The sequence below is a fragment of the Anas platyrhynchos genome, chromosome 21 (assembly GCF_047663525.1).
Source record: "Anas platyrhynchos isolate ZD024472 breed Pekin duck chromosome 21, IASCAAS_PekinDuck_T2T, whole genome shotgun sequence".
Classification (NCBI taxonomy): Eukaryota; Metazoa; Chordata; class Aves; order Anseriformes; family Anatidae; genus Anas; species Anas platyrhynchos.
In genome coordinates this window covers 5,513,055-5,541,048 of record NC_092607.1, presented here as the reverse complement: position 1 = coordinate 5,541,048, position 27,994 = coordinate 5,513,055, and the positions used below count along the sequence as shown (strand labels likewise).

Here is a 27,994-nt window from a genome sequence, read left to right as displayed (position 1 = left end):
TCCTCTGTAGCTCTCAGCTCTAAAGAGGCACCCAGATCATTTATGTAAGTCCTTATTTTTCCTAGCTAATGGGAGAGGCAGACTCAGCCCTGTGTTCTTTGGAAGCTGCACGCTTTCTGAAGCCACCTGCCCACGTCAGCGACGGGCTGCAAGGTACCAGGGAGCAGCCTGCCCTAAAACCACCCCAGGGAGCCCAAAGGAGCCAGGCTGACTTCATGCTGCAATGCAAGAGCCGGTCCTGTTCATTCCTGCTCACACCGAGCACGTCCAGTCGGCACACGTCACGAATCGTGCAGCCCAGCCTCAGTTTGACTCACTTGGTCTGAAGATACAGCAACACCTGAGAGGTCCAAGCAGCCAGTACAGGGGGAAGTTCGTGCTTCAGGAAGACGACAGCCACCCCAGTTTGTCTCTGGGGATGGGATCCTTCCCAGGGGCTGCAGCAGGTCAGGCTGGTGGCTTGGTAAATCCAGCGCTGGCTTTTGGGAGCAGGTAACATGAGGGCACGGCTCATTCAAAAAACCCTCTGTGCATTTCTTCTCTGCAGGCAGGACTAGTAGCACGCAGTAATTAAGCATTACTTTAAATATACTTTAAATGATGACAGTAAAAAAAAGTCAAAAAATTAGTTTATTATTATTATTATAGAAAGCACAACATGATCTTCAAAACCCAACTATACAGAAATAATCTGCAAAGGAGGTGAGCAGAAATCTTACAGCAGGCTGACTGCTGCACCGGCTGCACAGGAAGCTGATTCACAGCAGACAGAGCTACTCCAGCCCCACTGCCCCTTCCTCCACACTGCTTAAACCCACTGGGGAGTTGCCACAAGCATTCTGATTGGCATCATCACAAGTTACCTGAGGTTATGGACTTAGTGTTATCCTACGCCATCCGACAATCAGGACCTGGACTACATGGCAATTATCAATGTAAAATACAGCGAGGCCAAAACCAGAGGTAACAATATTTGCATTACAGAGCATTTAATTTGTTTCTCCCCTCCTCATCACTAGTTTCATAAAGAAATGAGAGAGAAGCAAATTCTAAGTAAAGGAAAAAAAGTTACCTCCTCCAACAATCTGGTGTGAACACACAGGTTGAGAATTCAAGATTAGCACCCCTACAACACTAACAGTGGCAGCCAGACATGGCACTGGGCAGCATTACGCCTCGTTTTTTCTACTCCTTATCAGGTGGATTTCAAAACCAGCACCAGAAAGGCGAGCACAGCCTGCTCAGGTTAGCAGGATCCAGGCAGACAAACACAACCTGACAAATAGGAAACAGTGCGCGGCTCAGGGTATTTTCCAAAGGTCGTGTTTGTGCTGAGGCAGTGAAAATGAGCTTGAGTCATACCAGTTTCTCCTTCGAGAGGATACCCGCAGTGGTTACTTGTTCCTTCACTAGCACCAGCCATCCACGAAGGCTCCCAGCTGGCTGCAGAGCTCAGGGTGCAGGGGGGATGTTCTGAACACCTGCTTTTGGTCTGCTTCAGGAGCCTGAGGCCATCCCATCATTGCCACCCCACACCCAGCTCGGTTTAAAGCAGAGCTTAAACTTCTCCACCAGGGCAAGGAAGTCTTGCAGCACCGACACCAAATATCTTCTGCAGTTTTTCTTTCAGAATGACCCTCTCCTGAACTGCACAGATCAGATGCAGTACCTCAGCTAAACCAAATATCACGCACCCATTCAGCTTTCACCCTTGTTAAATAATGTAATTGTCCCGGACATGTTTCCTTCAGCAATCCTGAAAAAGCACACTAATGTAAGAGCAATTTTCCAAAGAGAAGTGAAGCACAGCAGGTATGCCAGGGCAGCATGCGGCGGCTGTAAATAACCCTCAGCTCGCTTTGTTCACTCATAAAATAAATGATTAATAGCTCAGGATACAGAGTCAAGGCTTGGTGAAAACTTTTGATCAGTTCAATTCATTAACCTTTAAAGTTCCCTCTGTAAAAGAGGCTTAAAATCTGAAGGAGGAGCATCAATTTAAAACGAACACACCAGTTTTATCCAGAAATCCCGATTTTTGACAAACCGAGCTAAACATGGAGATGCCCTGCTCCTCTTTCGAGGCGCTCAGCATCTCAGAGTCAGGTGGCTGAGAAGAAATAAGAAGAGGAAATAAGGTCGACGTAGACAAACAAAAGCATGTTCATCTTAAAATTCAAAACTGATCAGGGTCGGGGAGAAAAAACGGCTCTCCTTTGTGATTCCTTCAGCATTCGGCCGATTCGCAGGTGGCTTCCCAACTGTCTCTTTATTCCTTTTGGTTTTAATGCTAATAAAAAGGAACACAAACAGGGGACTCAATTCCTTACACAATGCGCTGGGGGAGGGCAGGGAGTGTCACTTATGTATCCAAAAGTCTGACTCAGACAAATTACTTCTAGTTCGCTTCCTTACTACACGCCCGCATTGTTCCGGCACATCGGCAGCATAAGGGGTCCGGCCCCAGCTATCTGGTGGCAGAAGAGGCAACGTGCACTAATGCCGTTAAGGAACCGTCCCAATTACCTCCCCGGGGAAAGCAGTGACTTGCAGCTTAGCGCCCTGCCCGCACACAGCAGGAGCACAAACCGTCCCCCAAAGCGCAGCGAACGGCGGCTGCACAGAACCTGCTCCTGGGACGAGCTGCACTTCGCTTCCAGGGACAGCAGCTGGTTCCTGGGTCACCAGTACAGATGGTTGGAGTCTCAGGCACGATTTACTTTGAAAGTGAGGTTGGCGGTAGATTCCCGAGAGAAAAAGGGCAGTTTGAACCAAGGACGACCGGCGGCCAGTTGCCAAGTTGCTGCTGGAGCCCTGCTGTTGGCTTGATTCTGCCACCTAGAGAGGACAGAGGTACTGCGTGTGGCAGCACAAAAAGGACATTTCCCTCTGACTTCACAACGACTAGCAGAAGCACATCAGCTCACGTGGAAGAGAACTGTAAGCCCTTCTCCTGAAAGAACATTGGCAATTTGTTCAAAACGTTAAAAACTTCAAATAGACACAGCTCACGTGTGAGCCAGGCCGCAGCGTGTGCTGCAGTAACTGCATGTGGCCTGGGGTTTGTCAGTCTAACAGTTTTAGGAAGAAATTCTCAAGCCATTGCTCTGAGATTCTGGAAGGGTTTTCTCAAATCCCACCAAAGGTTGTTCAGCAACATTAGCTCAATATTAACACGCTCGTTCAGAACCACATTGAGGTTTCTGCCACAAAGGTCAGGTGCAGCACGCCCCTGTCAGGACACCCTGCCTCAGGCACCCACCAGCGGAGCAAACACAGACATGATACTTACACAGAAATCACAACTCAGCTACAGCTTCATGTTTTTTTCTCCCTCTACTTGAATCTTTGAGATCACCAAGACAAAAGAAAATATTGAACTAGAAGGAAGTGCAAAAACAGTTCCTAACTTCTCCAGGCCCAGAAAAATTGACAAAATTCTGTTCCGTGTTCCAACCCCAACATTCCAGACGGACCATGACAGCAGGTAAAGGGACCACAGGTGATGGTAAGGTAATACCTTGTTTTCTGGGCACAAAGAAGAGTAGTCACAGATCTGCATGGGATGAGCACAAGGATGCTTCCATCTCTGCACTGAGACTTCACAGCACACGTAGCTCCCCTCAGTGTCAGACGTAGGTCAAGACTGAAAAGAAGACTTGATTTCTACTCAAGCTGAGCCTCTCTGGATGTGATTCGATCCTGAACCTCACAGCAACAGACAGGCTGTGGGGAGGGGAACATTCAACTCTCCATCTTGGTGATAGAGAGCGTGGAAAAATAAAAAGCAAAGCAGCACTCAGAAGATGCACAGTAGTAATAAAAAAGTTTACGAGATGAAGGAAAAACATCTTTAAGATATCAAGAACTTTTTCCTACACAGAAGGTACCTGAACTTGGACTTCCTATTCCAGTCACAGCATTAAATACAACAAATTGCTAGAGCTTGGATTGTAAAGAGGAGACTGCAAAAAATGATGAAGAGCACCATCAGTGGGATTATGAAACAACAAGGTCAGGGTGGAAAAGTGGATGTGTACACAGACGGCTAACTTCTTTTAGACAAGAGAAGGTAAAAGAGCAAGAAACAAATAATATTGACTGAGACAAAAGGGAACAGCACAGGGAGCTTATTAACTCTTGTGATATCACACTGAAATAATTCCTGACGTACTGGTTTTACACACCGTCATTAAGTGAACGAATGGATTAGTGTCACACAGACCTAGCAGTGCTTAATGCTGTTAACAGTTTGATTTCATCAACTTGAAAAGTTTTTGTTTTGATGAAATGGAGCATTTCTCAGCTGGCCAGTCAACCCTCAGTGAAGGCCTGGCACGTGCTGTTTGTGGGGCTCAGCAGTGCATTCAAAGGAAGAGCCACCTGAATACTCCTGCGTGACCTCAGCCTGGCCCAGTGACAGGACTGCAGCAGCTACACGTACATTCAAGCTTGATGACAGTGAGGTCGTCCCACTGGTGCAGGGGGTGGACTCTGGACCCATGGGCTTCCACCAAAGCGAAAGTGCATCTCACTGCTACGTATAAAGTACCCAGCGTGACAGCCGAGGGCACGCAATGTGCCTCAGCCGGTTTTCAAAGGAGTTTAAATTGCGTAACTGTTTCTGGTATTTAATTTAAGCAGCTTTCAAAAAGCTTTACAAATAAGTTTTAAATAATTACAGGGTATTAAGTTAGTGCACTGGGTAGAAAGACAGATGCAGCCCAAGTGGATGAAAGAAACTGAGAAAAAAAATATTCCTTCCAAGCCTGATTTACCAGACTCATGAGAGAGAATCTCAGAAGTTTTATTCTCAAACATCTTATTGCCTCCCTGAGAGAAGAAAGATTGCAGAGGAACTCTCTTAGGGAGCACACAACCTTCCTTGCAATATTTTAGAAATCAAGAAATTATGTCTCAGCTTCCAGAACCGAGCAGGGCTCCCACTCCCATCTTCCCACGACAGGGAGCACAGCAGCGCAGAAAAATGCTTCCATCTCGTGAGCACCCAGACAACTCCTAGAGCATTTTTTCCATGATTAGACCTATTCCCCAATTACTGTCAAGCTGCCATTTTACGAGCATATTTCCTTTCTTAAAAGGAAACAAAAACCCAACCAATCAAAAAAAAAAACATTCACAGGAAAAATAAGGCATCTTTAAAAGAAGACTGATTTTAACTGAAGGTTCCCAAGGCATTTTACTCTCCCTGAGGCATTGCAACAAGTTTCTGCGGGGTATTAACTCGCTCTAAACAGAGCTAGTAGAAGACTGATCAGAACATTTTGGTCAGGACACAAGAGGCAACTCTCCTTGACAGAAGTTAATTAAAAAAAAAATAATAATAACCAGTCGAGAGCGACAGAACAACCTTTTCCCTTAGGTACCGTCATGTTCACAGGTGTTTTCCAAGGAACCAACTACTCGCTTGCAGGCTTTTTGTTGTAAATGAGGAAGTCCGAAATGTCATGCCATACGTTACTGTCGTCATACAGATAGGTCATGGAGGCCTGCAGGGAGGGCTGCAGCGTCTGTCGGTGGTACTCAAAGAGCCAGAGAACTGTTCCCCACACCAGAGCAGCAACGAGTGGAAAGGGATCCTGCTTGGGCTGCGGGACATAGCCCTTCTCCACCGCCAGCCGAGACAAGCCAAACAGGATACGAGACAGCAGGTACATAACGATCTGCATAAAAATAAAACCCAGAGAACATCAGGAAGAGAACCTAGCCAGTAAACCTGGTCAGAGGAAGTGATTTAGAAGGGATAAGCTGTGCAAGAGGGGCAGGAACAGTTTACCCAACGTTAACGGCAAACGGACTGTAGGTTCACATATCAAAAAATCTTAAATTGGAGATGTTTGTGTCTTCCTTATGACCTCAAAGCCTTGCTTCCCTGCAGGTGCTCTCATTTAGTAAGCAGTAAATCACACCTGATGCAACAGATCTTTGCACAGTTGCAGCTCAGTTGCACAACCTTCATCTTTGCTAAGTTAACACTACCCCAGATGCTGCTGCCAATAGCCACAGAGCAGCCCTGTCACCCTGCCAAGCAGATACAGACAGGCTCAGTAGCGTGGACACATCCTAAAACCAGACCGAAGGTGCTGTCTTGCAGGGGATTGCACAAGTAGAACACTTCTGATTAATCTGTGTCTGTGTTTTTCCGACCCAAACTGAAGTCAGTAACAACCAGCTCTGGATCAGACTCCCCCTGAGCACCTTTTGTCAGTTTAAGCAGTTCAGTTAAGCGTAGCTCTGTAATCAATCGTTCTCTACAAATGACAAAGCTCAAGCTCGTGGGTTTAACTCTACAAGCAGGCAGGCCAGGAGCTCAGAGGCAGGCGGTTACCACAGCTCAGAGAACGTGTGGGGGAACCAGGTGGCTTTGGGCTGCGAACCTGCTGTCCTAGATGCAACTCTGGAGGCCAAGCAGAGCTGTTAGCTCTCAAACTGCACTCTCTGTCCCGGAGGCACACAGCCACCTCTCCTACTGCTTGAGCGCGGAGCAGTCAAAAAGAGAACTTGTGCAAAGAGCAATACTGTGAACGGGTCCTGCTGCACAGCAAGAACCACCAGCACGATGCCGCGCTACTCCGGCCAGTTCCCGGCACACAACCACCCACCCGCTGGTCTTTTTGTCAACCCAACGTCCACCAAAGACATTTACCTGGCTGTTGACAGGATTGTTCTCACCAAACACTAACCAACCCCCAATGCAGGCTGCCAAGAAAGAATGAAATGGGATTTTTTTCCCCTGTAGCCAGGACTGCAACGCCATCAGCCCCTTGTAGGTGAACACAAAATACGCCAAGTTCCGGGAATGGGTGTACGTAGCCTGAGCGATCGACTTCAGTTTCTCTCTTAAACTGGACAAAAGAAACAGACAATTAGGAGAGCGAACAGGCAGCACCACCAAAAACCAGCCCGGACCTTACCCACCTCCACCCTCAGCTCTGGTACCCCACGGACACCTCCTGCTCTGTGAGGGGGGCACCCCGGGGTGTGGGGCACCCATCGGGGGTCCATCAACGCTCTGCTCACACTGTGCTTTTGCCGAATTCTGCCAAGGCCCAACCCCCAGACAAGTGGCTGCCCTGCACACTGCATACACTTGTGTATCTCCATACACGTTATCCTGCTGGTTATTACAGCAGTGGGCTCACGGATCCTCCTGCTCTTAAACCCGGGCCTTAGGGGAACAGGGCCGGAGTGATGCGGGCCGGTACCTGCCGCTCCTGAACAGGAAAGTCATCACCAGGGCGTGGGGGGCGCGGATTTTTGCCCCGTAGCTGTGAAAACGAAGAGATACGGTGAGGTTTGGGGGGACACCGCCAGGGGAGCACCCCAGGAGCCGGACCAGCCCCCCCGGCACCCAGCAGACGCCCCCCCAGGGAGCGCGGTGCCCCCACCGGCCGCCCCCCCCCCGTCCCCATCGCGTCCCCATCGCGTCCCCATGTCCCCGTCCCACTCACACGGCTCCATTTCGGAAGCCCTTGATGGCGGCGAGCGCGGCGCGGTGGCGGCGCTGCCTGAGGAGGGCGTTGAGGGCGCGGAGCAGGGCCCGCAGCGGGACGCGGGGCGCGGGGCCCGGCGCTGCCCCCCCGCCCGCCATGGCGCCCGCCGCTCCCCGGCCCCTCAGGCTGCGGGACGGGGCCGCCCCCTGGCGGCGGGCGGGCGGGTGGGGGCCGCCCCCTCCCCGCTCCCCTCCCCTCGCTCCGTGCCCGCCCCGGCTCCAAGATGGCGCAGGCGATCTTCGAGGCGCTGGAAGGTAACGGGCGGCCCCGCTGCGCCCCCACCGCCGCCCCCAGCCCAGCCCCGGCTCGGTTCTGCCCGCCCCAAACCCGCATCCACCCCCCCCGCGGCTCCCCGCTGCCCTCCCCGCCCGGGGACCCCCTCCTCCTGCCGGCCCCGTGTCCCCCCCGCTGCACCGGGTCCCCCCCTCCACGCTCCTGCTGCCCCCACCCGGCTCTGCCTGGGATCCCTGGGGGTCCCTGGGGGTCCCTGTCCCCGTGTCCCTCAGCCTTAGGGCCCCATCGCCCCCCTGGGGTGGTGCTGTGGCACCCCTGTCACCCTGTCACCCCCATCCCTGCACACTGCTGCACCCACCCGTGGGACGTTTCCCATCCCCGTGACCTTGCCTTTAGGGGCTCCCCATCACCTCACAGCCCCCCACACATGGGGGCACCCCGTCACCCCGTCACCCCGTCACCCCGTCACCCCATTCCCAGCCCCCGGGGTGCCCCTCGCTCCCTGTCCCTGTGCCAGGCAACGCTCGGGCACGGCCACCGACCCAGCTTTGGGGTGTCCCCTGTACCCCACAGCAGGGCTTGAGCCGTGCCCCCCGCCTGCCCCTGGGCTGCTTCTCACCCCTGGGTGTTTGTGCGTGGCCCTGTGGGGCGTGTGGGGGCTCCGTGGCACGGCCAGCGCCTGGCTGTGTGGGGTTGTGCCTGGGGTCAGCCCGTTTAGAGGCGAGCTCTGTCCCAAAGCGTGGATCCCCGGAGTGGATTTTCCCATACGTGAGGGGACCCCGCTGGCTGGCAGGCCTTGCAGCAGCACCACCGCCCCGCTTTAGGAGCAGCACCTGCGATCGCAGCAGCGGGGAGACGAGCAAGGAGCAATGCTTCGCCCCGTTGGGTCTCCTGGGGTGTGTGACAGCACCGCGTGTGCCCCGGTCCCTCTCTGCTGGCCGGGTTTCATCGCCAAATTCAGGAGGGCAAAACATCTCAGTGGAGTGGTTTTTGTTTTGTTTTCCAAGCCCACAGTGACTGGAGCTCTCGGTGTCTGTTGTGCGCTGTCAGACTCCAGGTCGGTGACTCGGCATCTGTGCGCTCGTGTCAGTCCTCCTGGATCCCGTCAAACCCACAGCCTTGGGTTTTTAGCCTGGCAGCCCTCAGATCCTCGTGTTTTGGGCAGGTTGTAGGGAAGGCTTGCTGCTGCTGGGAAGGCAGAAGTGGATTTTTAAAGGTCTCACGGCTCCAAAGGACATCCCGCAGGCGGCTGCTGGCTGTGCTCGGTGCAGATCTGCTCCGCAGCTGCCTCACGGAGCCCGGGGATGGCATCGGTCCGGCCCGGAGCCTGCTTGGTTCCTGAACCTGGGATGTAGGGTTTCTGCCCCGTGTTACGGGTGTCAGCCTGCGTTTAACTCGAGAAACGGGGGGGACTCCCTGCGTGTCTGTGCAAAAGAGAGACGGACGAGGAGCAATTGTTCGGGTTGTCCTGGTCGCATGCGGTGCTGCCCCAGCGCTGCCTGTCTGTAGGTTTGGGTTTCTCCTTAATCCCCTTCCTGCAAGCCGGACCGAGGCCATCACGCGGATTTTTCGCTCTGAAGAGCCAGAAAGAAACCCAGGCGCGAAGTGCTGGGCATAGTGAGCGTGGTGGTCTTGGTGCAAGCCAGATGAGAGTAGTTCACCATTTCCACTCTTATCTTTATGCACTGACACTGAGCGTTTGATCCCCGTTTTTGTGCTGTGTCCCGTTAGCTTGCTTCCCCCGCAGACGCGCTCCGCTTCCCTCTGGTTTGGATGTGCCAAGCACAGCCCGCAGTGCCGCCTTTGCAGTTGCCCAGGAGATGCTGTGCAGAGCAGGAGGTGGGTTTTAACGCCAGCCTGCCAGGATCCAGCGGCGTGGTGCTGGCGGAGCTGGCCTGCGGGAGGGACATGGCTCTCCGTGCCAGCAAGGGGTGCAGAACGGGCCCTGCAGCTGCGCTGTGCCTCCGTCAGCGATGTCCAAGGGCTCCCGTCGGTGTGGGGGTAATTTTACAGGAGGGTGTAAGGCGGCATCATCTGCTCGTGCCTCTGCTCCCCGGCATAATGGTGCTGTCCTGCCAAGGAGGTGTTTGTGACCTCTCCTTGGTGAAAGATGATGGATGGAGAAGGCACTCGTGGAGTCCCGCTGTTAATCGCTTCGTGCCTGAGGTGCAGGAGAAACGAGTTTTTAGAGTGTCCTTAAAATGCTGCGGGTCCTGCATGTGCTTCCCACTGGGGAGGTGACATCCTTGCTGTCCAGGAGCAATGCTAAAATAGCAAGAGGAAACCGTAATGGTGAAATGAGGCTGATGCTTCTGCTGCGCCGTGCCATTATTTGGGACTCCGTTGGGTGTTTTATTTCCCTTCCTGGTGCTGTTGGCCAGGGGACCTCTCGTTGGGTACCACGCTCACCGGCACGGTTTGAAAATGAGCACACGGACACACTTGCTGTTCACTGCAGCGTGTAATCCTGAGGTCAGAGTTACTCAGAGCTTTACAGGTTTCTTTTTTTTTTTCTCCAGATCTGCAAAGATCTTGATGAAAAGTAAAAAGCAATCAATGAACTCTCCCCTCCCGCTTTGCCCCTTAATCTCCACGTGTGGCCTTGGCGTGCCATTTATTGTATTCACGGGTTTCTTGTGGTAAGGGAATTGGTAGAGAGGAGTGGTGCATTAAAAATCACCCCTTTTAGCTATTTTTTTCATGATCAGATTGTTCTCTGATTCTTCCCCTGTGATTTCTAAAGAGAGAAGGGGTGCACGGGCTGTGATGCGCCGGCCACGTGCTGCTGGCCGGCTGTGTCCCGAGGCGAGCCGGCCCCACTCCGGTGTTCATCTAGAGTGTTTTACAACATGTTAGCTGTGGTGACAAATATTGGTGCCAAAGCAAGTGAGCTCATCCTGACAACAAATCTGCCTGGGTGTGCGTGCGCTCAGGGAGTCCCGGGGGAGCTGGAAGTGACAGAGCCACCGGCAGCTCTGAGGGAGAGGCACCCGCGGAGGCTCCGCGCTGGGGGCAGCGGGAGCTGTGGTCCTGCCTGCCTGTAAGTGGCTGAGCCAGGTCTGCTCAGAGCATCTCTCCAAGGAGCCCGTGCTTGATCTGTTCTTTTTAATGCTGTCTCTGAATCCTCCTGTAGCTCATAGCCCTGTGTCTGATGGGATCCAGGAGCGCTGACCCTGAGCACAGGGAGGTGTTTCTCCTGCACCGCACAGGAGCTCAGGTGCGGGCTGAATCCAGGTGGCTGCACCCCAGGCATTTCATCGTTAGCGAGCTTGGTGGCTTGCTTCTGCTGTGTCCCACCGTGTTCCCAGAGAGCCCCTACATGGGCTGCATGGCCCGTGACATCCCAAATATCCGCCTCTGAGCTCTTTTCATACCTGCTGTCTGCAAGCATCCTTCCTCACTGCAACCCGTGCCTGAAATGAAGCTCTCTCTCAGCTTTCTTGCCCTTCTTCCCTTCCCTTTCCTTGTACCAAAGGACAGGTGGGAGCGTTGCTGTAGCGTGACTGCCCATGGAGCAGGGTGGTGAGAAGGTGAGAGGGGCTCTGTGGGAACACCTCCCTGCACGACTCGTCATGAGCAAGCTCCCGGTCCCCAGGTGCTCTGCGTTCACACCACGCCTGATTCACCCCCCGTGCTTTGTCTCCTTCCAGGAATGGATAACCAGACGGTGCTGGCCGTGCAGTCCTTGCTGGATGGTCAGGGAGCAGTAACAGACCCGTCTGCTCAGAGCGTCAGCTCCTCCACCGCCATCCCGCCCATGGGTGAGTCCCGAAGTGGGGGAGAGACGGGCGAGGGGTGGTGGGCTGGGGGTCTCCTCCCATGGTGTGCTCTGTGACTATCAGACCAGGCACCCTGCTTGTGTAGGGCGCTGCTGGAAGCGTTGTGACCCCTCAGTGGGGCCTGGCAGAGCAGGAGGAAGGAGCAGAGCAAGCACCTGGGCAAGCAGAAATGCTTTGGGGCAGGTCAGGCGTTAGGCTGGGCTACATGGTTCCGTTAAAGGCACGGAAGAAGGGAGCAGCCACTCTCTGCCATGACTGCGTGTTCGTATTTTTTTTATTTAATGAGCCATTCCTTATCCCCTGGGGATGTATCAGTGCAGTCACACATCCACTCACAAACTCCCAGTGCTCGACTAGGACGGGGGGTGCTTTATCCCTGGGCTCCCCGTGTGCTGCAGGCTGGCAGTTTGGCACCAGCCAGTTCAGTAGATTCATACGTTGCGCCTTTCCCCGTGAGTGTGTTTTTTCTTTTTCCCCTTTTTCCCCTTTTTCCCCTTTTTCCCCTTGTGTGACTGCTGATCAGATCAGATTAGATAGTGAGTTCCTGAGGGATCCCATGGGAGAAAGAGCCTCTTGCAGTGCCCAGTCTGCGCTGTGCTCCTGCAGAAGTTACGGCCGTGTCCCCAAACAGGAGGTCCACCTTGTGAGCCACAGAATATTATTTTTTCCAAGAGGTTTGAGTCTGACTGGCTCAAGTGAAAAGTGGTGTGAGCTTATGTGATTTGCTCGTGCTACAAGTTTCATCTAGGCTAATGATAACTGGGCTGTGGTCTCCTCCTGCCTCTAACACCAAGTAGAGGCACCAAAGACCAGAGGTCTTGTTGGGGGTGGGTCCCAGACAGAAGCCGCCCTCCCCTGTGTGCCTTGCTGCATTTCTCATCCTTTGTGCAACCTGAGCAATAAAATCTGCCTCAGCCAGGCTAATGCAAATGCTTCGGGAGAAGCTATTTTAACAGCAGAAGTTGCTGGGGGAGCAAGGCTGGGTTCCTTGATCACGTCTTTGGGATGAGAGGACAGGTGATGGGATTCAGCTTGTCAGAGGGTGACAGCAGGGTTTGTGTGTGGGAGCGCAGCCAAGGCCGGCTCGTCCACATCAGCTGGCTGTGGGGAGAGCTTGGCATCGGGGAAGAACGATGGTTGCACCTGATGTCTCCTGACGATGATGTCCGCGAGGTGCCAAGACACAGCAGGCGTCTGCCTCGCCTTTACTTGCTGTGGTTGTCGGGTGCAGCTCTGGGGCATGCTGAGCGCGGCCGGCAGCAGGGAGCTGTTTCTCTTACTTGCAGATGACGAAGATGTCTTCCTGTGTGGGAAGTGCAAGAAGCAGTTCAATTCCTTGCCTGCCTTCATGACCCACAAGAGAGAGCAGTGCCAGGGAAGCGCCCCTTCCCTCTCAACAGTCTCTCTGGCCAGCAGCAGCGTGTACAGCCCCCCCATCACAGCGGTGCAGCAGGCTCCGAGCGCCAGCCGACAGGTACCGTGCTGCAGGCCAGCAGGCTCTGCCACCCGGATTTTGGGAGTCGGGGTACCCTATGTGAGGCTTTTAGATCCAACAACGCCTCACGATTGACCTCTGTCAGTCGCGGTGCTGTTGGCACCTCATGGTTAAATCTGCCTGGTCCTCTGCAGTGAGGTGGCCTTCAGCACCCAGCGTCTGATAGCCCTTTTTCTGGCTGATAGCCCTTTTTTCTGGCCGGGAAGGGTTTCCCAGCGTGTCTGTGTTACAGCCAGGCTTTGGTTCTGCTCAGGAGCCCCAGCGTCACCACCTGGCAGGTCTGCAGCATGCTTGGGTGCTCGCTGCGCAGTGCTCAGGGGGGAGAAGGTCTCACTGGCTCATGGGCAGAAGAGGAGGGCAGCGTCTGTGCAGCCTCCTCCCTGCATCCCTCTCTCAGTCTCCTGCAAACAACTTCGCCATCTGGAGCTGGAGCAGCCTCCCTCTGTTCTCCACCTTTCCTCGCTGGGGGGAGGTGTCCAGTGAAAGCCTGAGCTTGTCTGTGACCGGTTTGTCCCGCAGATCTTCTTTAATAACCACAGATTTTAGCTGTAGCCAGTGGGCACCTTCTCAAGCCACTGTCATCTTTTATACCTCCTTTTCTGAATGAAGAACATTCCTGGAGCTGCCTTATTGTTACAGCTAGGAGCTATTAGGGACCCATAGATCATTACTGTGGCTTTTCACAGCCTCTGGTCAGCGGATAGCAGAGACTCAGAGGCACAGCAGAAAGTAGTGCCATCATTTTTCTGCGTTTATTATTCTGTCCCGTTGCTGGCCAGCAGTGCATCGTTCTGTTTCTTTTTCTTCCAGCAAATTTCTACGTACATCACCGTTCCCCCATCGCCTTTGATTCAGACCCTGGTGCAGGGGAACATCCTGGTTAGCGACGAGGTGCTGATGTCGGCCATGTCCGCGTTCACGTCCTTGGACCAGCCCATGCCCGCCGTGCAGCCCCCGGTGCAGGTGAGGGGCTCGGGGCTGTGGTTGGGCAGCAGGAAAACCCAGCTGGGTGATCAGAGCCTGGTGATCTGCTTCCAGGTGGGGTCCCGGGCACCTTCCTGCAGTGGGACAGCCAGCCCCGGGTAGGAGCATGGGGTTGGTGACAGGGTAACTGCAGGGCCTGCTCTCTGCTGGCATCCCTGTTGCTGGATGCACAAGTCTTTGTGTCCCTGGCTTTCTGTTGCACTGACTGTGGTTGGCTTTCAGGGTCCTTGTCAGTTTGCCTCACGCATCTCCCTCCTGGGATGGTTGTGCTGGGCTCTCCGCAGGGCTGCCCAGGCTGGCCACACTCCCCTTGCTCTGAAAAGGTCTTTTGTAATCATGAGGATTAAAAGCTTTAGAAACGAAGCAAAAAAAGAAGCAGTGGGGCTTGGATGCTTGAGTTCTGGAGGAGGCAGTGCCTGCTGACAGGCCAAAGCAGCGTGGTCTGATCCAACCTGATGGCTGGACCGCGCTGTGTTGTGTCGAGACACCCCCACTGCTCCTGGAGGTGCCCTTTTGTGTCAGGGCTGGGAGCGCGTGTGCGGGAACAGCCCCTCCAGCTTCCTGCTGCTACCCTTGGGCTGTGTTTTCAATGTCCTGTCTGTCTGTCTTTCCCTGTTCTGGTTTCAGAGCAGCCTGAGTATGCACGCTGGGGCTGGGTACCTCTCGCAGCCCCCTCCGCCACCACCTCCCCCTCCGCCGCCTCCTCCTCAGCCCCCGCCGCCTCCCCCGCCAAGCCTGGGGGCTCCGGGTCAGCCCAGCGCCGGCGGCGTGGTCGAAGTGTACAGTGCTCCTGCTCCTCTGGCAGCAAACAGCTCGGTGGAGATCCAGGCGCTGGGCATGCAGCCCTACCCGCCCATGGAGGTAAGGCTGAGCCCGGGGCTCCGTCCTCCTGGGTCAGTCAGGCTGCAGCGCTGCTCAGGGGTCGCCTGGGCTCGAAACACTCAGTTAGAGGTGGGGAGGGTATGGCCGGTTATCTGCCCGTGCTTATTTCCTCTGGGAAGAGGTGCCGATCAGAAAGGTGTCAGCGAGATGAGTGCTCAGAAACGGGCGGGGGTGTTGGATAGCTGGCACTGCATTTATCGGGGTGGGAAACAGAAACGCCCCGAACCCAAATCACCCTGGACTTTTTTACTCCAAACGTCCGTTTCTAGGAGCAGCACTGATGCAAGCAGCTCTGCTTTGCCACCTGGTGTTTTCTTGTGCTCCTCCTTCCCCTCTGCAGGCCCCCTCAGGGTGCTGTGAGCCCCCAGGCTCAGCGGTGGTGGTCCTGGTCCCCTGCTCTGAAGGGATGAGAAACTCTTGCAGGCACTAGGCATAGCTGGGTACCGGAGGACTCCTTCAGAGTTTCTTTGCTGTTCTGTTCTTGCTGTAATCACTCCCGGCTACTTTGTGGTGTTCAGCAAGAGTTTTGCACTGTGCGCGTTGTTTTAGAGAGACACCGTTGGATTGCTGAACCAGAAATGTGGTTGTTTGGTGGGGGGAGAAAACTCAGCCAGACTCCCAGCTTGGTGGGGCAGCTGCTGCTGGAGATGGCGGGTGGCAGGAGCTGTGCTAGTCACAGTGCTGTGCTGCGTAGCAAGCCTCTTTTCTCTGAGAACTGAACTCTTGCAGGTACCAAGCCAGTGTGTGGAGAGCCCCGTGTACCCCTCTCCCCCTGTGTACAGCCCTGGGAAGCAGGGGTTCAAGTCCAAAAGCACCGGTGCTCCCGCGCCTCTGAGCGGCTCAGGAGGAGGCAGTGTGGTTGGTTTTGATTCCACCTCCGCTGTCAAAAGTAGGCGATCCAAAAACGAGAGTGGGCTGCAGGAAGGTAAGAGTCCTCATGGCAGCTGCCCTGTGCCAGGCTGCAGGATGCCGCGCCTGTCCTGTGCCACGGGCTCTCTGGGTGCAGTGGGGTGGCACCGGCTGTGCCTGCAGCTCCCTGGGAGGACACCAAGCCCTGCCCCAGGCTGGCAGGAGCAGGTGAAAATGTGGATGTGCTTCTTCGTCACCTCTGAGCGCACGTGAAGGGGCTGTCCCTGTGCTTGTGCTAAACCTGCGGGGCTCCGCGCCGATTGGATCACGCTTGAAAACGGGGAGATTCTGCAAAATAGGGTGTTAAAGCTTGGTCCTTGTTCTCCAAAGCAATAATGCCCAGCCACAGGGTGTGTGGGCTCGATGAGACCGATCCTGAAGGGCATCTTACAAAGAGCTCAGTAGATCCCCTCCCTTCGGGTGTATCACTGTGAACACAACACGCTCCCAGGTGAGGAAGGACAGGGGCATGCCCAGTCCCAGCACAGAGGAGCCCCAGATCCTCCGCTGCCCGTTACTGGTCAGAGCCTGCCCTTTCCTGGTGCGGTGGCCGTGAGTGTAGCCCAGTGACGAGGGAGGTCCCAAGCACGAGGTGAAGGAAGGCTGCTCCAGGAAGGCTGTGCCCGTAGAGTTACACCAACACCAGGCTTTAACGTTGTTTGCAGAGCTGTGAACGACCGTGCAGGCTGCAGCTCTCAGTGCAGAGTTTCCTAGAGCAGCCCACGGCTCTGCTGTTTTCCATTGGTTTATACCCCATCGTAGTAGACAGAAGATGTGGCTGACTGATCTTCTGGAGGGGAGAAATATGCATGTGCTCTGGCTGATGGCTGACCTTGGTGAGTTCATAGGAGAGAGACAGAACCGGGGCCCTTCCTCTCACTGATCTTGTGTCTTTTCCTAACACCCAACGTGCCTTTACTCTGTAGCGTAGCTCGAAGGGTCCCTGGAGTGGTTAATGCCCAGAAGGGATTCCCTGTCCCCCACTTCTGTTCTCCTCAGTGCTTATAGAGTTAGCTCAGGCTACGTTAAAGACACGCTTGTCCCGTAACCTCTCCCTGGTCTGGCCAGGCAGATCTTATCCTTCCATGAGCCCTTTATTATTGGTCCTGCACAGTCATGTCTTGGGGTGAGGGCCCTGCAGTGCAGGGGGAGGCAAGGTTATGCCACACCGTCTCATTCCTCTGCACACTCTTGCTCTTTCAGGGAAACCAAAGTCCCCCAAGCTGAAATGCACTTACTGCGACAAGGCCTTTACCAAAAACTTTGACCTGCAGCAGCACATCAGAAGGTAAGGGTGATGCTAGGCCGGGCACAGCAGAGTGCCTGGGGTGGATCCCGGGCACAGGAACGCTGAGGGACTCTGCACAGCCCAGCAGACCTTGCATTTGTCGTGTCTCCCAGAGTCCATGCTGCACTGGGAGGTCATCCTTCATCCCCCTACCTCCAGGCTCTCCCTCACAGTTCAGGAGCTGGGCTGAAGGCTGCATTGTAGACATGATCTTGCTGATTATGGGCTGAGACTGGAGCCTGCTTTCCTCACTGATGAGACCTTGAAAGCCACAGCTGTTGTTACCTGACTGCTGGAGCAGTGTCATCTCCACTGCTTCTCTCTGCCCTTTCCTTCTCCATCGCAAGCTGCTTCCTGCTTGCAGGAGGGCTGCTATTAGCAAACCATAAACCAAGCCCAGCGTCTACATGGGGAGCTCTTACAAGGGCCAGAGCTCTGGCAGGAGGCAGTTGAACTCTTCAGCATTTTCTCCAGTGGAGACTGCTGAGCTCAGGACAGGCTGCCTGCCCCACCACGGTCCCTGCCCGGGGGCTGCCTCCTCTCTCTGCCAGCTGCTGATATGGTGCCTTCTGCCTTCAGTCACACAGGGGAGAAGCCCTTCCAGTGCATCGTGTGTGGCCGAGCCTTTGCCCAGAAGTCCAACGTGAAGAAACACATGCAAACCCACAAAGTCTGGCCTCCGGGGCTGGGCTGCACCATCTCCCGCAACTCCATCACGGTGCAGGTCATGGCCCTGAACCCCAACCAGACGGAGGATGAGGAGAACACAGGTTTGCTGCCTGGGAACGTGAGTTAGGGGCAGAGCAGTGACGTGAGGTCTCCACGCATCCCTGTGTCGCTTGGTCCTATACAGGGAAGGAGCCGTGTGGGCTGTTTGTAGTCCTGCTGTGGGATTTAACAGCACTCACCAGGGAAATGCTGCCCAAGTCACATTTGCTCCACTCTAGCTGGCAGCTGCGTCCTTGGGTGCCTCCAGCTGCTGTCAGTTCAGTTGCTGGTGAAGAGAGGGGCTCCAAACTGTGTGTCAGGACATGCCAGGAGCAGGGAGAACCTTCCTTCCCCTTTTCACTCCCTGGCAGCTGCAGCACTGGTATTGCAGGAGCCACCCTGGGCTGCCCTGGTTCAGTGGCTGGAGAAGCCGGTGATTTAGCACACCTGGTGCTCTGGGGATGTGCACATCAGGCCTGGGCTGTGTCTGTCCCCAACAGCCAACCGAACATTCTAGAAGCAGAGAAAAGCTGCTTGATGGTGTCTGCATGCCCTTTCTGCTGGTAGCCCCAGCCCTAGGCAGGAGGGGAGGGAACAGCACTGTGGCAATGTCACACCTTGGGTAAGGTCCCTGGGAGCTGCTCTCTGCAGCCATCGGGGCTGCTGCTGGCTGGAGGTGACCACTGGAGGTGGGAGTGAGCCTGGCACTGGTTCCCTGGATGGGGTCCGTCCTGCTGACAGGGAACAACAATTACGTCCCTGGAAGTGCTGTGGTGAAGAGAATTGGTCAAGGAGAAGAAGACGGAGTGGTCAGAGCCCTTGGTCATCTGTAGGCAAGCTTAGAACTAGGCCGTTAGTGAGATTCTGATCTAAAGATCTGCCTAAACTAAAGAATCTAAAGGTTCTTTTTTTCTAGATCTAAAGAACTCGGTCGTTAGAGAGTGAGATTTGATCTAAAGAAAGGAAAGAGGAGCCTGGATCCATGGATCCAGAGCCAGGCCTGGGTGTCTCAGCAGTGCAGAGCTTGCAGAACAGCTTTCAGCGCTGTCATGTGGCAGCCTGTGACTTTCTCTCTCCCTTTTCTCCAGGTTTGACTCAGCCCTCGAGGAACCCCGCACAACCGCCCCAAGACATGAGCCCCATGGAGGAGAGCGAGGCAGGCAAACTGGAAGCCAAGCAGGTTGTCTTGATCGACAGCTCTTACCAGTGCCAGTTCTGCCCCAGCAAATTCAACACCTATTTCCAGCTCAAATCACACATGACGCAACACAAGAACGAGCAGGTAGGAACCAGGAGTACCTTGTGGTGCTGGTGGGATTAAGACAGGATCTCAGGCTCTGTCCTGAGCGTGCTGCTTGCTCAGTAAGTGCTTGCTGTGCAGCTCAGCTCCCTGCAGGTCTGGGTTTCAGCTGTGAGCTCTGGGTGGCTTTGAAAAGCTCCCCCGCCCTGCTGAGCCACTGGGGAAAAAACAGTCAAGCAGGTTTGGGTGGCTAGAGGGAAAAGAAAAGAGACAGAGGCCAAAGTTTGCAGCGTAGGTAGCAGCTCTCAGGCTGTAGGCTGGTCACTGCTGGAGTGTTGTGGTCTCACCACTCCGGTGTTTCCAGGCGCTCACACCGACACCCCTTTCTCCTGCCTTGCTTTCTTGCTTGTTTTCTCAGGGAAGTGCCCAGGCAGTCTGTGCAGGCAGAACAAGTATCGTGTGGCAGTTGGGTAGGTTTGGCCCAGCTCTCACGATGTGGAAAGAGGCAAGGGCCGGAGGGGTTCGCTTCCTGGAGCTACATCTGCTCCTGGGCCTGGTCCCACCCCAGAGGTAGAAATGGGAAGGGAGCGAGCCCTGCTTTGGGCTCTGTGCAACCTGGGTGTCCTCTGAATGGCTGTGAGTGTCAGGGAAGGAGGCTGGGTGTGTGGGGCTGGCTGTGCCTCGTGGGGTCCTTCCCTGAGCCAGGTGAATCATAGAATGGTTTGGGTTGGAAGGGACCTTAAAAATCCCCTGGTTCTAATCCCCTGCCATGGGCAGGGACACCACCCACTGCACCAGGTTGCCCAGGGCCTCGTCCAACCCGGCTTGGATCACCCCCAGGGATGGGGCACCCACAGCCTCTCTGGGCAGCCTGTGCCAGGGCCTCACCACCCTCTGAGGGAAGGATTTCCTCCTAACCTCTGACCTAAATCTCCCCTTTTAGTTTAAAACCATTCCCCCTCCTCCTGTCAAAGAGTTGCTCCCCATCTTTTTAGAAGCCTCCTTCAAGTACTGACAAGCTGCACTGAGGTCCCCCCGGAGCCTTCTCCTCTCCAGGCTGACCAGCCCCAGCTCTCTCAGCCTTCCTGCCCAGGAGAGGTGCTCCAGCCCTCTGGGCATCTTCGTGGCCTCCTCTGGCCCCGCTCCAGCAGCCCCACATCCTCCTGGTGCTGGGGGCCCAGAGCTGGACGCAGGGCTCCAGGTGGGGCCTCAGGAGGGCAGAGCAGAGGGGCACGATCCCCTCCTCCCCTGCTGCCCACCCCTCTGCTGATGCAGCCCAGGGTGCAGTTGCCCTTCTGGGCTGCAGGCACGCACTGCTGGCTCATGTTGAGCTTTTTGTCCACCAGAACCCCCAAGTCCTCCTCTGCAGGGCTGCTCTCAGTGAGTTCTTCTCCCACTCTGTGCTCAGGCCAGGTAGATGACATTGGTTGGTTTCCCTCTGTCAGCTGATGCAGTCACTCCACTGTAGAAAGCCACCAGTTGGTCAGGCACGATTTGCCCTTGGTGAAGCCGTGCTGGCTGTCTCAGATCATCTCCTTGTGTGCATGTGCCTTGACATTGCTCCCAGGAGGATCTTTTCCAAGATCTTGCCAGGTCCTTGTGTGTCAGCCCGATGGGTGCTGTGCTGCAGGAGTGCAGGTCTGGTTTCTGTTCAGCTCCCAGCAGGTTCTGCTGCTGCCTTCACCTAAAGCTGTCAACCACATTTTGGTGCTGAGCTCTTCTGCACCGTTCTTGCTCATGGGAAGAGGATTTTTTTTTTTTTACTGTCACATTGTGCTCCTGCTGCAGTTGAGAGCTGGGTTTCATCGCTCTGCCCTGACCGAGCCCTGTAGCCAGTGTGTGAGCGTGGCGGGGTGCTCTGGGAGCCCTGGTGCTGTTTTGTCCATAAAATCAGCTCAGCTGCTCCCCAGCACAGGGCACTAAGGGGCAGCAGTTGTGTTCTGTAAAGTGCCCAGTTGCAATGATTTCCAAGCTAGGAAGGCTGCTCTGTCTGCTGGCAGAGGATTTGCCCTGTTTGTTCCCACGCTGTGCCACTGCCCCTGCTCTCCCTTCTTCACCCAGGTGTACAAGTGTGTGGTGAAGAGCTGCGCTCAGACCTTCCAGAAGCTGGAGTCTTTCCTCGACCACATCAAGAGCCACCAGGAGGAGCTGAGTTACCGCTGCCACCTCTGCAGCAAGGACTTCCTCTCCCTGTATGAGCTGGGCATCCACCAGTACTCCCACAACCTGCTGCCCCAGCACAGCCCCAAGAAGGACGTGGCCGTGTACAAGTACAGTAGCAATCGGTGCTCACAAGGCTTGTAGGAGTGAGTGTGTGCAGAGCATGGCTGCCTGAGAGTGGTGGGGACGCCAGGGGGACGAGGGGGCTGCCTGCTCAGCAGCCACGGTTCTCTGGGGCACGCAGGCAGTAGCTGGGGTCCCACCGGGCTGTGGGAGCCACGTGTGGTGAATGCAGAGGGCCTTTCAGAACAACAGGAACGGGCTGGGTGCAGCTATGTGGGAAGAGCCCACCACTGAAAGCCCTCTTAGCACCCAGTCAGGAGGGAGGGGAGCACAGCTGAGTCTGCCCCAACGGGACAGTGACCCCGGGAAGCCCCTGCCCAGGCTGATTCTCTAAACTGCAAAGGGATTGTGGGCTGTAGAAGCTGTGCCCAGGTGAAATGAGTTACTTCTCCTGTTCTTATGCTGTGAAGGGCTCTATCTTACCTGGAAAAAAGCCCTTCTACTAGTGTAGGGGGAAGGGGTGAGGGAGTTCTGTGAACAGCTCTCTGGAGCTGTTGAAATGCCTGTAGGGACATCAGGAAGAGAAGGAAGCCCAGAGGATACTGCAAGTCACCTCAGAGCCTAGTAAGTTAATGCCTGCTACTTCTTAGACCATAATTTCTAGTCAGCCTTGTGCTGTGGAGCTTCATCCTACAGCTTGCTACCAGGGATCTGTGGGGTCAGAGCCTTCCTTCTGTTCGAGGAGGTTTTAGTCTGCTCTAAGCAAAAGAGGCTTCACTGCAGATACGTGGTGAGAAGGGTGCCTGTGTGCGTGTTCCTCGTCGGTGATGCACATACACATTGCCTATTACCAGCCAGCTCTGGCAGAGGTCTCAGAAATACCACCAGGGTTTGTGAAAACAGGTGAGTTAGGTGGAGAGAGCCGAGGAGAAGCCGTGGAAGCTGTCCCCACGGAACGTGTATGTTCCTCTGTGGGTGCTCCCACGGGAGTTTGCATGGATGAGCACTGGAAATGTCAAGGCTTGTCTGCCCAGTGTTCCAGTTTCTCCCCCGGTGCAGGATGCTGTGTGTGTGTGTGTGATCTGGCCACGCGGGTTGCTGAGGTGTTGGGGCAGTTGGGCAGTGGTGGTATCACCTGTGCCAAGCTGACCCTGCCAGAAGTCAGCCTGGAAGGCAGTGGGTGAAGGAGCTGTGTGGGTCTGCCTGCCGTGGGGGGGTTTGCTGCCGGTAGCCGTGTTCACAGGCTCTGTCCTTTCTCTCCACGTTCAGGTGTGTGAAGTGTGTAAATAAGTACTCCACGCCAGAAGCCCTGGAGCATCATCTGCAGACAGCAACGCACAACTTCCCCTGCCCTCACTGCCAGAAGGTGGGTGGGGAGCCGCTGCCTGAGCTGGTCCTGGGCATGTAGCCGGGGCTGTGCGGGGCACAAGACCCCTCTACTTACTCTCCTCTCCCTTCCCACCTCGCTGTGGCCTGGTGGGCTCATGAGGTGCTTTGCAGAGAGGCAGAGGTGACTGCAGCCATCCCTGGCCTCACGCAGAGTACGTTCATGCTTGTAGTGCTGGCTTTTCTCCCAGGTCCAATTTGCTGACCAAACAAAGAGAATTTGGAAGGAGAGCTTCCTTATTCCCATGACAGCGCAGAACTGCACTCTCTTGTTTCTTAAAAGCAGATGCAGCAGTGGTGAGGCTGGTTTTGGGAAGTCTTAGGCTGGTGGCAGTGCCTTTGACCCCCCATGGCTGGCTACCTGTGCCTGGAAGGGTTGTGAGCAGAAATCCTTAGGTTCTGGGGGAGCTTGGACACCTGTGTTTCTGACCTCATCTCCTGTTGCAACAGAAGTCTCTGGGTTTCCCCTTGTTCCTGTCTTTTGGATGAATGTTCTGTGTCCTTGGCAAAGGGAAACCTTTTTGAGTGATGTGACTGGGACTGGAGCAGCGCATGGATGGGTTTGGGCTGGAAATACTCTCTTCAGCATTGCCCTGAAAAGGGTTTGAGGGACAGAATTTTGTGGGGTTTGAATTCCAATGAATTCCTTTTTGAAATCCAGACTAAAATTTGGACCCTTGCTCCTCTGTTCTTAGCAACGGAAATGAAAACCCTGTGATAGGGGCAGGAGCAGTCTCAAAGGGCTGTCCTCTCTGCACTGAGGTAACTCAGGGAGGAGAAACACGCTCCTGCCATTAGGAACCCGTCTTTACCTGTCATCTCTTCACTTCCCCCCACCAGGAGGGAGATGCCCTTCTGCACCAGGATGGGACTTTCAGCATGCAGCAGGGGGGTTTGGAAGCCCACTGTCTGCAGCAGTATTTTTCACTTCTGTTTGTGTTCTTAATAATAGTGCTCTTTTCTGGAGATGAAAGTCCTGGGTACCAGAAATCCTGTGCTCCCCCTAGATACGTGCTCACAGCATCCTCATCAGGAATTCACTTAGCTTGGGTATTTCCAGTAGCCCCGTCAGCCAAAGGAACCATTCGTACTGGTTTTGTAAAGACCACGAGTGGGAGCTTTTGGTAATGGATAGTGAGGAAGCACAGACTGAAATCATCCCTGTGGAGGTAGGAACTGCTGGGGGTCCGGGTGCAGCGGGTCCCTGCTGGCCTTAGCATCCATCTGGGGAGCTGGTCCTCAGCACTGTGGTGTTCGAAAATTTAGTAGCAATGTTTCAGCTCATGTGTTTCCTAAGGATAAATGGTTTTGTTGTTTGTTTTTAAAGCTCTGTCTGTATTTTCCTTATACAAAACTAAAGGTTTCCTCAGCGCTTCCTTTCCAAGAGAGCGGTCACTGTGAGCTGCTTGTGCTTTTTGTACAGGCTAAAACTCTTCTGCCCGTTCAACTCAGCGATGTCCCTTCTGTGCTGCTGGCTCTTAGCCTCGTTTCTGTGTGCTGACAGGTGTTTCCCTGCGAGAGGTACCTGCGCCGCCACATCCCCACGCACGGTGCGGGCAGCAAGTTCAAGTGCCAGATCTGCAAGAAGTTCTTTCGCCGCGAGCACTACCTCAAGCTGCACGCCCACATCCACTCGGGTACGGGCTCTGCCGGTGCTGCAGTGCTGGGTGTCTCCGTGTCGTGGTCCTCGCTGAGCTCCGTGGTGCTCTGGCTGTTGTCCTGATAACCAGAGTAACAGAGCTGACTGTCTCAGTCGTCTCCAGTAACGTGGCTTTTAGGAGGTGTATGGCTTTGATTCAGTCTTGTACCCAGCAGCTGGAAGCAGGACACAGAACTGGCTTCCCCGATGTCCAGGGTTGCAAAAGCTAGGGAAGCTGCCCTGGAGATCAGGAGCAGCCCGCAGTGGGGACAGTATCCATCTGGTTACCCATAGGGTGGGGTAGGGAAACTTGGGACAGCTTCCAGAGAAGCAGAGTGGCACTGCTGCCAGCGTGAATCCTGCACGTGACTAAAAGAGCCCTGAGTGACTGCACCTTCCCCGACTCATCTCTCTCTTTCTCTCTCTCTCTTTAATTCAGGTGAAAAGCCCTTTAAGTGCTCGGTGTGTGATGCAGCTTTCAATCGGAAAGACAAACTCAAGAGGCATATGCTGATCCACGAGCCTTTCAAGAAATATAAATGTCCCTTCTCGTACGTAGCGTCTCCAGCATGGCAGCATGTCTTAATGGCTCGTTGTGGGGTTTGGAAAGGAAAAAACATCCCTTGTAGGTATCCTAGGGTACATGTAGCATCTTCCCATCTTCTGCTTCTTGGGGAGGCAGGAGTGCTGCACGCTGTTGCACTGGGAACCCAGCAGCCTCAGTTGCCACTGACTTTCTGTGGGACCACATCAATTCATCTCAATTCCTCAAGACCTGTAAAATAATGGCTATGTATGTGGGAGGCTTGGGGGATTGCACCTGCAGAGCTCTGGGGAGGAGAGAGTTATTTGGGTACCAAGCACAGGATTGCCTGACTGACAGCATCTCCCCAACTGCACTTAGAAGCAGAGGAGCTGATGTACAAGCTGAAGAAATCTAGGTGTAGGAGGTCCATCCCCAAATCTGCGGCACGTTCATGGGCCTTCTGAGGCAGCCAAGACTGACTTCTCACTGCTTCCAACCACCTCCTTCCAGCATTTTTCTGCCTCCAACTGGGACCCTGAACCTGCTGCTTTTAGGAGAATTTGTGGCGAGGCAAAGGCGATGCGTAGCCTAGCAGAAGCCCCGTGTCCCTGTAGCAGCCTGATTATCTCTCCTTCCCCCCCAGAAGGGCAGAAACACTGGGACACTGACTGTGACTGCACGCAGGGCACTATCTGGGTGCTGCTATAGAGAAGGGCTGTGGATCTCTCTCTGGTCCGGGCTCTGTTTATACATCAATCCTCAGCTGATTCATGCTCCTAACCAACATTTTTTGTTCTTACAGAAGCCACATGGGCTGCAATAAAGAGTTCAACAGGCCAGACAAGCTGAAGGCTCACATACTGTCCCATTCAGGTGAGTGCAGCTGGCCCCTGCCTATGCTACTGGCGGTTGGGAGCGAAGTGGCTGTGATCCCCTGTGGCTGTGTGGGAGTGTGGTACAGGAGCAAGCCAGAGAAACGAGAAGGAAAATTGTGGAAGCACTTCAGCTGTATATCCCCAGAAGTGCCAGATGTGCTGGGTGCTTTCCCTGCAGTGTCCCTTTGCTTGGCTAACTACTGTGCAGTTTTGTATGGAAGAATTTTCCCCTGCATATGGTAGTGTTCCCCAGATATAAACCCAACTTCTTAAAATATCTTATCAGCTTTAGACTTTTTTTTTTTAATCTCTGTTGCTGCAGGCCTGTTTAAATGAGCTTGCATTTTACAACCGTGTCTAAGCTCTAGGCTGTTTCCTAAAGCAATGCAAGTCTGTAAGCAGGGCCTGCTGGGGAGGCTTGAAGTGTGTTTGCTATCAAATGAATATCCAGAGTGCCCTGCCCACTCCTCACTGATAATATCTCACATTCAAAAAGAGATGCCTTGGGATTTGACTGCCTTCTTTCTGTGGTCCAAAAAAATGCTTCCACTTCTAGTAAAGACAAATCATTCCTGTGCCCTAGGGAACTTTTTGATTTTTGTCTGTTAGAGTAAAACTGAACTTCTTTTCTTGTACCTGGCACATCCAAAGCCCTACAAGGTGTGATCAGATGGGACTGCGCTGGCAGTGCAGTGGATGATGTGTTTCAGACTACATTTGGGAGGGAACAAAAAGTGTTGTTGTTTTTTTTTTTTTCCTCACCAAATACACCCGGGGAAAAAAGGTCAGGATGCAGCTGTTCTGCATTTTCATCACAGTCACCTGACTGTGTTTTTTTTTTATTATTATTTTTATTTTGGTTTTGTTTTTGTAGTGATATTTTAAACCTCTCCTTTGAGGCAGGAATGAATTTTGTAGCTATTTCTAACCACGGCCATTCAAGGTGTAGCAGCGCATCCTTTAGGGGCTGCAGATTTGCGTGACACAACATCTCCTTAAACTGGGGGGGTTTTGGTTGTTTTAATTATTAAACTGAAAAGAATGGGGCTTCTCGAGAGAAGGAGGTGGCTGTGTCAAGCTTTTATCGGGGAACATCTGCTTGGAAGAGGAGGCGAAGCTGTCGTGCTCTCCCTCTGGTGCAGGTTTTCCTGAAGGTCTGTGCTGTGAAGCAGGGTCTCTAACTGAGCTCTCTCTCCTCCTGTGCTGTGTGCAGGGATGAAGATCCACAAGTGCCAGTACTGTAACAAGTCCTTCAGCCGACGAGCCCACATGATGGAGCACCAGCGCTCGCACACCGGCAACTACAAATACCGCTGCCCCACCTGCAGCAAGGGCTTCACGCGCCACAAGTACATGAAGGACCACAAGTGCCGCCTGGGCTCACCCAAGGACAAAGACCTGCAGCTCAGGAAGCCCCAGAAGAAACGGGTGGCACGGGGGCGCAAGGTGGGCCTGTCCATGCCCAACCAGCTGGCTCTGGCGGAGCTGAAGGACGGTGCCGCTGGGGAAAGCCCCCAGGACGACAGCCCGAACAAAGAACCCTTTCAGGAGTCGGACGCAGTCCTGTCCATTGTGGTGGGTGGGTCAGGAGCTGCTGACTCAGACCTCGTTGTTCCTGGGCAGCCCAGCAGCATCACGTCCAATTTGTCCTTGGCAGAGCTGCAGGCTGCCTCGGACGGCCCCTGCACCATGCTGGCTGTCCCCGTGTACATCCAGACGACGGAGTGACTGTGTAAAGAGCCACCGTGTGGCTCAGGGCTGCTGCTGGGGTCGTCAGATGTGGTGCAGAAATTTGGCTCAGTGAAAAAGACCAAGGCTCTTGTGGGGAGGTAGATGGATATGGGAGAGAAGGGCTTTCATCTCCACTTGTTCTTCCCGTCCTTGGGCAAAGGACTGCTTGGAAGCTACTGATGGCACAAGGCACTGAAGGGAATGGCTCTGTCTCTTCTTGTCCCTCTGCATCACTGGTCAGCCTAGGGCAGGAAAGACTAAGATCCCTGAATCAGGGTGAGAAGAAAGAGCAAACAAACGTGCAACCAACAGAGCTGCTGAAATCAGGTGGCTTTGCAAATCACAGCCTGTCCCATCTGTGGTTTTTCTGGCCTGAAAGCTATATTGCCCAGTATTTGGGTGGCCTTTCCAAGAGCAAACAAATGATCCTTCCTAGTGGAAGCAAGTTCATCCTGAGATCCTTCGGGAACACTGTTTAGAAATACCCTGACAGACTTGTCTGGTATCTTTCTTTTCCCTGTCTGTTATCAGCAGAAAGATCACCGTGTCTGTACTACGTGTTATAAACACCATGGAGCTGG

The 27,994-nt window shown here is 54.3% G+C and overlaps 2 protein-coding genes across 4 annotated transcripts; one reads left to right on the top strand and one right to left on the bottom strand.

Annotated features, from left to right (window-relative positions):
- Positions 1-612: 612 nt before the first annotated feature.
- On the bottom strand, positions 613-7,661 carry PXMP4 (peroxisomal membrane protein 4). The gene is made up of 4 exons (XM_027472954.3): positions 7,473-7,661; positions 7,227-7,289; positions 6,668-6,866; positions 613-5,684 (listed from the first exon to the last, which is right to left on the bottom strand). The coding sequence occupies exons 1-4, from the start codon at positions 7,610-7,612 to the stop codon at positions 5,421-5,423; spliced, it is 666 nt and encodes a 221-aa protein (XP_027328755.1). The 5' UTR covers positions 7,613-7,661; the 3' UTR covers positions 613-5,420.
- Positions 7,656-27,994, top strand: ZNF341 (zinc finger protein 341). 3 transcript variants are annotated; one of them, XM_027472953.3, is made up of 15 exons: positions 7,656-7,768; positions 11,399-11,509; positions 12,814-13,001; positions 13,833-13,985; positions 14,634-14,867; positions 15,618-15,813; positions 17,001-17,085; positions 17,665-17,855; positions 18,882-19,075; positions 21,095-21,303; positions 22,526-22,622; positions 24,147-24,279; positions 24,721-24,832; positions 25,610-25,680; positions 26,896-27,994. In XM_027472953.3, exons 1-15 carry the CDS (start codon positions 7,738-7,740, stop codon positions 27,408-27,410), a joined length of 2,520 nt encoding a protein of 839 aa, XP_027328754.3. In that variant the 5' UTR covers positions 7,656-7,737; the 3' UTR covers positions 27,411-27,994. The 3 variants fall into 3 exon arrangements, with proteins under 3 accessions (XP_027328754.3, XP_005019106.5, XP_038022036.2); XM_005019049.6 differs by lacking the exon at positions 7,656-7,768 and adding an exon at positions 11,225-11,278; XM_038166108.2 differs by lacking the exons at positions 7,656-7,768; positions 11,399-11,509; positions 12,814-13,001 and having other exon boundaries at positions 13,849-13,985; positions 14,639-14,867.

Bases quoted from the DNA above. Each gene is read 5' to 3' on its own strand.
- PXMP4 (XM_027472954.3), bottom strand. From the start codon at position 7,612: ATGGCGGGCGGGGGGGCAGCGCCGGGCCCCGCGCCCCGCGTCCCGCTG. The intron at 6,867-7,226 runs GTACCGGCCCGC...TCTTTTGTCCAG, and splicing joins TTCCTGTTCAGGAGCGGCAG to TTTAAGAGAGAAACTGAAGT. The intron at 5,685-6,667 runs GTAAATGTCTTT...ATTTTTATGCAG, and splicing joins ACAATCCTGTCAACAGCCAG to ATCGTTATGTACCTGCTGTC.
- ZNF341 (XM_027472953.3), top strand. From the start codon at position 7,738: ATGGCGCAGGCGATCTTCGAGGCGCTGGAAG. The intron at 14,868-15,617 runs GTAAGGCTGAGC...GAACTCTTGCAG, and splicing joins AGCCCTACCCGCCCATGGAG to GTACCAAGCCAGTGTGTGGA. The intron at 15,814-17,000 runs GTAAGAGTCCTC...TTGCTCTTTCAG, and splicing joins CGAGAGTGGGCTGCAGGAAG to GGAAACCAAAGTCCCCCAAG.